The sequence below is a fragment of the Euprymna scolopes genome, chromosome 36 (assembly GCF_053919585.1).
Source record: "Euprymna scolopes isolate OS-2025 chromosome 36, ASM5391958v1, whole genome shotgun sequence".
Classification (NCBI taxonomy): Eukaryota; Metazoa; Mollusca; class Cephalopoda; order Sepiida; family Sepiolidae; genus Euprymna; species Euprymna scolopes.
Genome location: NC_136517.1, coordinates 27236192 through 27245862, shown reverse-complemented (window position 1 = coordinate 27245862; position 9671 = coordinate 27236192). Strand labels below are relative to the sequence as shown.

Sequence of the window (9671 nt, the reverse complement as noted above, 5' to 3'; positions counted from 1 at the left end):
TCAGTAATTGGAATCTTTATTCGTTATTTGACTTCATATAAGTCATAACATCCTATCGCCATAATCCACACACAAGCTTGTTGAGACACATTAGTCTGAGTTTCGCGCATAGCAAACATTCAGACACGATGCACAACACTGTTAATTTCGAGACATCTACGATTATCGCCTTTGTTGCATGTATTAGCCGATAAGAACGATATCAACTTTCTCTCTCTCGCTTTTCCTTTCTCTCTCCAGAGTGACATGAAACTAGGACGCGTGCGACACGCGCTCTAATTGTGAGTTACACACACAAACCGATGCTGTAATAAAATGAACTTTCGCGTACTATCCAGCTTTATCGAGGTAAAACAATCATTGCAAAATCATGAACAAACAAACTCTATAATCATGAATTACGTCGGTAACAACTTTTAACAAAATATTTAATCTCAGTCCACACCGGATAAGCAGAGATCAACAACGCGCACGCACGCACACATATGTTCTATGCATTTCCACCATAATATATTGTTTGTAAAAAATGTATAAATGTTATTTCTTGTTTTGAATAAAGTCTACAGTTGTATGTATTTTGTTAATTTATGTCGTCGAAGCGCGCAACGCACACCGCAACAAACTATCTTATTGTTTCATCAACATAAATATTGTTTATTTAGAACTAAGTCTATTTTCAACTAAATCACAGACTTTAATTTATCTAGTAATAGTCATTATTTTGCTTTGTATTCGGGTCTAAAAAGTTAGTTGGTTGGATAGATAGATAGATAGATAGATAGATAGAGATAGAGCGAGAGAGAGATTGTGTGTGTGTGTGTGCGAGAAAGAGAAAGAAAGAGAGAGAGAGAGAGAGAGAGAGAGAGAGAGAGAGAGAGAGAGAGAGAATTACAAACAGAAATATAGCGCCAACTCTCAACAGTTTTGTCGTTAAGACATTTTGTCAGCAGTCGTCCACACCACTGTCCAAACTCGCTCTCCTGCAAACTCTAACCGTTTTTTCTCGTTTGTGTCCAAGTGGCGTCACATTCGTGACTCTCTCTCTCTCTCTCTCTCTCTCTCTCTCTCTCTCTTCGCACATCTTTCTGAGTCATTTAATTTCTGAACCCTATTAATCAAATTTTCCTCTTGATGAGAGGTTATTCTCAATACACTCTTTCATTTTTATTTGTTTCACCTGCGGTAAGGTCACCATTCACCCACGAACAACAGTAATTAAGCATGAAACACTAGTGACTGTATGTCTAAAAATTTTAAATATTTATTGAAATATTGTAGTTATAAGCCTCTTTAAGAAGATTAAAGTTGAGCTCTATTTAATGAGCTGAGAATAAAGCGGTCAATCAGCTACATGCATCATTCGAAACTTCCTGTTTGTTCGAATACACTTATGGCTGTTGAATTATGACAAACCCGCTTATATGCTTTCATAAATATTTTAATTTACTTTCACTTAAATGTTAATTCCTGATGGCCGAGATGTAAAACGCTAGCCCGCAACGCAAAGATTGGCTTGTTGACGGGATTCGAGTTCCGCGAACAGCAGTAATGATTATTTCCTGCAATGATGATTGCGTAATGATGGAGCACTAGATTCTGTAGGCAGAAAAAAATTAATAATATTTACTTACAAAATATGCACACACATGTACGTACGCACACACACAGATACACACACATACACACACGCACACACACGAACACACACGCACACACATACGCACACATACACACATACACACATACACATTCACACATACACTCACATACACACACACAGACATAATTATAAAACTGCGAACTTTGCTTGCATACACACATGCACACACGCACACACATACACACACATACACACATACACACACATACACACATTCACACATACACACACACATACACGCACATACACACATACACACACATACACACACAGACATAATTATAAAACTGTCAACTTTGCTTGCTTTCCTGCTTGCTTGCATCCTGTCTTCGACGATCTGGCAATTTTTAAAAAAACGAAATGACAGGTGAATTTATATATGCATACAAATGAATGTATGAATAGAATATGAAAGAAGACTACCCCCTCCCAGCTGGCATCACTTTGAGTTATATATTATTTGTTTTCCGGAATGTACAAAACAACATAAAGATAAACAAAAAAAAATTGGGGAGGAGGTGTCTATGGTCATCCTCGTCCCTCTACCTTTGCTAGTCTATGCTTGATTCTAGCTAAAGTTCTCATTCACCACAATGCCTCAAGCACACCGGGGGTCAAGATTCCCAAATCAGATTGTGTGTGTGTGTGTGTGTGTGTATTAAAAAATCGTTTATTTAATTCATTCCCTCTCTCCTAACACGTGATCTATTTCGACTAACCAGAGCCTATCACATCTCTCAGTCTCACTTACCCGTGATTCTGTTGAGGCCTCGAAGTCTCTCGCCTGCGTACCCAGCGATGTGGGCACCGAGATTGCTACCGATCAAATGAAAAGTCATCAGATTGGCACCGCGGAGCTGTTGTAGCTTTGTTAAGAGGACAGCGATTTCAGCCCCGACCGTCCGGGCGTTTGCACAAGCCGTGGGGTAAACCATCTCAGCGCCTCTCTTCCAGTCAACGACGATTACATTGTAGTCGGACTTAAAAACACAAAAGATAAAACAATTCTCTTTTTTAAAAGAATTAAAAGAATACTCGTTCCAGAACGGGAAAAATGTTTTACTCGAACAGAACAGATTTACACACACACACACACACACACACACACACACACACACACACACTCTCTTTTAATCTTATCAGCTTGTTCAAGCTAGAAATGGGGCATCCTACAGGATGCCAAACATTCTTTTTTTTATTATTCCATTTTCGCTCCAAACAATGCATAGTGCCACTTTGATGTAAGCGGGCTACTATCGGGGACATAAGTTGCAGGGATATTATGTAGGGAGTTGAGCAGCAAGATGTCTGTTTACATTACACGTGAACTTCTGCATGTCAGTAAAGTTGGAAAACAGGAACCCGGAAGAGAGTTCCAAAGTCTAGCAGTTCTGAGGAAGAAAGTATTAGAGTAGAAGGCTTTCTTACATCTAGGGATCTCTACTCTTTTGCTGATTGTCGGGTTTGTCAGGGGTATTTACGCGTAGGGGGTACAAGGGCTTGCAGTTCGTCAGAGCATCCACCGTTAAAATAGTCATAGAACAGTGTAGGCTTAAATAACTTTCTAGCACGGTAGAGAGAGCCCACCTTCCTCGCAGCGGCCCTGGCAATGCTCTCAATGTATCTGTTCCAACTCATGTTCCCTGTGAACGTTAAGCCGAGGAATTTGAAAGAAGTACTTTATCTTTAGCTATGGCTATTGGTGGTTGAGATGGTTTCTTGTAATTATTGAAGGAAACAAGCTTAGTTTTGGCAGCATTGAATGTGACCATCCATTTTTGTCCCACTACAGATGGTAGATCTTCCTCAAGTGTTTCTGCCACTTCCTTAAATATGTGTTCATTTGTTTTCCGATCGTGTCTGTCATAGAGCATGGTATCATCAACAAATATACCCATCTCAGAGACAATTTTATCAGGTGGGGGATAATTTATGAATATTAGATATAATTAAGTTCCAAAGATAGACCCCTGAAATACACCCGCATTTATATCATATTGTTTAGATGTACGACCGTCGAGGACAACCTGAATTCTTCTCTTATTTAAGAAGGATTTAATTAGGTTAAGTATTCGTCCAGTAATACCGTATGATCGGATTTTCCTGAGAAGACATCGTGCCATACCCTGTCAAAAGCCTTAGATATATTTAGGGCTATCGCTCTACGTTCCACTGCTTTGTGCAGTATATGGTATATACGTTCAGAGATTACAATTAGGATATCTGCTGTAGAACGGGCTTGCCTGAATCCATAGTCTTGGTCGGTCAGAAATTTAGCAGCTGTAAAGTGATGGACTAGAGCTTGGTTAATTATGGACTCAAATATTTTGGAAAAAAGTGGGAGGAGACTAATGGGGCGATAATTTAATGGGTCAGTTCTTTCGCCAGAATTCTTGTAATCTGCTACCGCAGAACCAGTTTTGCAGCAGTCAAGAAAGCAAGAATCGTTAAGGCATTTGTTTTAAAGTTTGGAGAAAACTGGAGCAACCTCGGCGGAGGATTGTTTTGATAGTACAGCCGAGATCGGGTCCACATGCTTTTGAGGTGTCTAGGTGATTTATGATATCATGCACATAAGAAGAGGTAATTTTCAGATCATCCAGTGTGGCGTCTGTCCGCAAAGGAAAGTCTGGGAGGGAGTGGTTCTCTGGGTCCAATGTGGAGTTTGAGGCAAACCGACTGGCAAGCATGTTAGCTTTCTTGGTTGTCGTGCAAACAATTTCATGATTGTTGAATAGTGGAGGAATTGATGATTGCCCATCATTTACAACACAGATAATCCAATCGAGAGATCTTTTTTTTTTTTTTTAATTCGGACAGTCCCTTTAAGTGCAATTGTTTGAATCTCTTTTGCACTTGGTTCACCGGGTACATTTGTCAGGTAGTTTTTAAAATTCTTTTTCATGAGTCTAGTTTCTCCTATAATAACTGGAAAGATAGACATTGTACACCACTTTTATATTTCCTTATGAAGATTAAAATCACGGGTGGAACTGTACAGTGCACCCTCTCTCGTATATAGACTGTCCAAAAAAGTTACTGAAGGGTAAAAATCTTTGTCATTTTTTCTATTAATGATTATTTTTAATTCTCTATTTCAGATATTTTACAGATAATATTTTGAAAATTAATTATGGGTAATTATAACATTGAACAACGTACGCAAATTGTGAAATTGTTTTACCAAAATCAGGGGTAAATTTGGCGACAGCATTATCTCTCGCTATGATAATGTCAAATGGCCATCACGTTCCCCAGACTTGGCTCACCCCGACTTTTTCTTGTGCGGATATCTTAAAAAAAGAGCCTATATTAACAAACCCCAAACTCTGCAAGAATTGAATGAAAACATTAGGAACGAAATAAAGAAGTTAACTCGCAATCCAAAGATTCTGCAATCTGTCATGAATAATGTTTTGGAAGGAGCACAAATATGCGAATAATATAAATTAATTATTGATAAATATGTGAAAATGGGCAACATTTAAAAGACATCATTTTTCATAAATGAAAATTGTTTGAATTTTGCATTTTTTTTTTTAAATTTCCCAATTTCTTAGACGGATTGTGTTAAAATTACAGAAAGTAAAGAATCTATTTATGTTCAAAACCCTTCAGTGACTTTTTGGACATCCTGTATTTTTCTTTTCGTCTTTTTTCAATTTTTTCTGCGGATTATTATCTTTCGATCAGATTACCAATAAATAAATAAATAAATAAACAAAAAAATAAAACACAACAAAAAACAACAACAAAAAAAAAACCCCAAAAAGCAAAACAACAAAAATAACAAAAGCAGGCAAACAAAATAAAACAAAACTTAAATATTCAGATTTTAGGGGGTGCCCAGTTTCTAATATAACGTAAATCGATATCCAATATTGGCACTAGTCGATGTTTTAAGGCTAAACTGCTTAAAAAAGGGCCACGTAGTAATCCTGTTCACCCGTTCTTTTCAAAAAATAAAAAAACGTATATTTCTTTTTCTCACAAATTTTCAAACATTTCTTACAACCTTTTGGTGATGCAGAAGAATAAGCGACTCGAAGTCCGCAGCAAACAGTGCCAGATAAAACAAATCCCATGCTTAATTATCGTGTGCATAAATTAACAAATAAATGTCATAGTTTCATCGTTTTGAAATTGTTTTTAGTATTAAAAATGATCAACATGCGATAGAGTACCAACTAAAGACTTATCCTTAAAAAGTTGATTTTTAGGGTATTCAGATCTTTTTTAAATGCATATCGCATTTAAAATTGCTGTCGACAAGTAATTGTTACGACATTAAGACTATTATTATCCAATGTATTCCCTATTGTTTTGATTGGTCACTATGTTTGTTTTCGCGCGCTTGCATTCAATTTTATTCCAATTTTGATCACAATCCATTCTATGATTCTTACTTCAAATATTATCTAAAATTGGACACTTAAGCTTAAGGTGTCTGAAGAAGAAACTGAAAATAAGAGAATCTTGCTTAATTGATGCTTAATGATTATGGATCAAATTTAAATACAAATCTGAAATATCTGAACTTCAAATGATAGGTTATGTTCATATTATGCACCCTTAGAACCCTTTAAAATACGCCAAAGAAATAAAATAGCGAATTCATTTTGATTAATTTTGATTTTCAAAATTTAAAATTAAAAAATTTAAAGAAAATGGGATATAATTGAATTTTCATGAAGAACTTCCATCAAATTTTAGCCCGCTCCCCTCTCTTACGTAAATGGTTGTCTGCATTCTCACTATAGACATATCCCAGTTAATATTACTAAAATAATACCCACAATAAAAGATTAAAAATTCTTGAAATTCTTTACAGAAACCCCCCAAATTTCACAATTAATAATGTTATTTATGACATTAGTCAAAAAATTATTTCATTTTTTTAAATAACATAGTATACTTAATAACATTGCATCCTTAATAACATACAATACTTAATAACATATTATACTTAATAACATACCATACATAATAACATTGCATACTTAATAATATATCATGCTTAATAACATACAATACTTAATAACATACCATACATAATAAAATTGCATACTTAATAATATATCATGCTTAATAACATACCATACACAATAAAATTGCATACTTAATAATATATCATGCTTAATAACATACCATACACAATAAAATTGCATACTTAATAATATATCATGCTTAATAACATACCATACACAATAAAATTGCATACTTAATAATATATCATGCTTAATAACATACCATACACAACAAAATTGCATACTTAATAATATATCATGCTTAATAACATACAATACTTAATAACATACCATACATAATAAAATTGCATACTTAATAATATATCATGCTTAATAACATATCATACTTAATAACATTGCTTATTTCATAATAATAATAATAATAATAATATATATATATATATATATATATATATACGTATAAAGGGAGAGAAAGAGAGAGAGAGAGAGAGAGAGGGTGAGGAGGAGGAGGAGGAGTGTAATGCATATTGCGTTTTATAATATATCAGATCTTACATGTTTCAAAAGTTCAGAAACTGCGTCATGAACCCAGAATTTTCCCTCTGTAGTCTTGTAACCGTGGATTATCACCTTTGTTTCTTTTGACGGATTAAATGTCAGGTTCATAATGGCCCTTTCGTCATTGTAGACGATGCCCACACCACTTTGGTCGTTTCTACAGAAAAAAAGTAAACACAGTAGCATATTACAGAACAATTTCACACACGTGGATGTAAGCTTTTAATTATTGGATTATTATTATTTTTTATTTATTTGTTTACTATTCGTCGAATATGTATGGAAACGAAATAAATGAAACAGTGTGTAATAAAAACAGATTTAAGAAATCATATTTAAAAATAATTAAATTATGAAAATAAAACCAACAGAATGCATTTATATTTCTTTATAAACAAGTTGGCCACATTAATGCTTTGTTAATAGTTGAAAAATGAATAATTTTCAAACCTTTTAAAATTTGAAAAGAGTTTGGACGCATTTAAACGCTGGAACAGAAAGTCATATAAAATGTACTTTTAATTTTTAGAAATGTTCAATGTTTTAAAAAATTGAAAGTTTTAGGAGCCATTTATTTGTATCCTACAACTCATCCCTTGGTTTATTTATTAATTAATTAAGATATTGGGGAGTAAGGGGTTATGATTTGTAGTATGACTGGTATGATGGGGTCACTATTCGTTTTTTTTTCTTTTTTTACATCTTATTTAAAGCGTAGCCTCCAAAGAGTCTGCATCTTATAACCGAGTCTACTTTTAGATTTAATAATTTTTCACGGTCCTTAAACCTAATAATATCATATTTCTCTGCTAAACATGGATAACAGGGTGAAGTTAATGAACTACATGTTTATACTTTTTTAAGTATTTTCTATTCGACAGAAGGATGTTTTGTTCGCCTCCATTAACTTCCCGTAGTGTGCCAAGAGTAAGGTCTCCGTTGCATATGCTTTGTTATTCATTGATAGTGTATAACCGTAAAATCTTTTTTTTTTACACGGTAGTCACCACTTATCAAGGCCCGGAAACCACTCGGGGATAAGGGTTATTGCGTGTACAGTAACCAATGGGACAATATCGCAGTAATCGTTAGTAATGGAGATTTGATAAAGTGTTTACTTAAGGGGGCGGTTTATCAGGAATTTGTTTATGTTGGACTTGAAGACATCCAAGTTGTAGTCAGGTGGGAAACAGGCAAACGAAAGAGAGTTCCACAGGCGTGCACTTCTAAGAAAGAAGCTTTGTTAATGGAATCCTTAGTTTGATTGAGGCACAGATAAAGAATGGGGAAAATTATTGACAGTGGTTTCAGCTAAACGGGTGCTTATCATGAAAGATTGGCGAAGAGGGACCAGAGATTGGAGCTCAGACGAGCAGTTTCCATGGAAATAACGATAACAAAAATCTGTTTTTAAAGGTCAATGGGGTGCTGCCTATGTGGAAAATTTCTATTTCTGGTGTTTCTACGGTGCATATTTTAGCCTAGTATACCACCAGAGATTTGAGACAATTATTGCTTAGTGGGCATTCGGTCGGTCTTTGACAATTGCAGGTCTTTCTGTTATCATCATTATTAGTGTCCGTAGTAGAATTATTTCTCCTTAATATTTTATTATTGTGCTTTTTTATTATTCTTTCTTGGTTTTCAGTACAGCTGTGGCTAAGTTTTAATGGGTTTTTATTAAAGATTTTATGTCGTGGTGGAAGGTGTTTATCTATAAGATGTAGCAACCTATTCCCAAGTTTTGTTTTTATCATTAGGTTGAAGGAGGGGGTAAACCAGATTATTTTTCTAATTATTAGATCTAGTTGTATTTATATTGTATTTAATGTCGGCAGTTTTGTATCCGCTATTTTTATAAATATTCTTGTATCTATTGAATATTTCCTCATTGAAGGAGTTATTATTTATGAAACGTTCAATTGATTTAGGTATGTGCTTAATAATAGACGTGGGTGGTTGGAGCGTGGTGGATATATGTGGGGTTTGCGTTGTCTTTAATGTATGGTTTGTAGATATTGGTAACTCCTTTTTTTGGCCTGATGAGGTGGTCTCCTTCAATTAGGATTCCACTGAAACATGTATGCACATTTGTAATAAATGTTTGCATAATACACCGACTATATATCAGCTCTGTATTGAGCACTCTTTAATAATTACACGGGTTTTATTTGATTTACCAGTCTATACAACCGTTACAACCCCCCACACACGTGTGTGTGTGTATAATGGTTGTATAGACTGGTAAATCAAATGAAATATATATATATATGTGTGTGCGTATAATGGTTGTATATATATATATATATATATATATATATATATATATATATATATATATATATATATATATATATAACAAGTTGTTTATTTTTAACAATAAAAATTTAATGAATTAAAATAGATCATTTTTTGTCATAAAAATCCGAATAAAACCGATTCTTATTTTATGCAGATTTACTTAG

At 34.4% G+C, this 9671-nt stretch overlaps 1 protein-coding gene across 1 annotated transcript in view; it reads right to left on the bottom strand.

Moving 5' to 3' along the window:
- The window catches only part of LOC145260206 (pancreatic triacylglycerol lipase-like), a 31138-nt gene extending 22971 nt beyond the window's left edge, over positions 1 to 8167 (bottom strand). The window contains exons 1-3 of the mRNA XM_080118030.1: positions 8115 to 8167; positions 7204 to 7363; positions 2412 to 2640 (exon numbers count right to left, since the gene is read on the bottom strand). Coding sequence (XP_079974156.1) covers positions 2412 to 2640; positions 7204 to 7363; positions 8115 to 8167 — 442 coding nt within the window. The remainder of the gene's footprint in view (positions 1 to 2411; positions 2641 to 7203; positions 7364 to 8114) is intronic.
- Positions 8168 to 9671: the final 1504 nt, after the last annotated feature.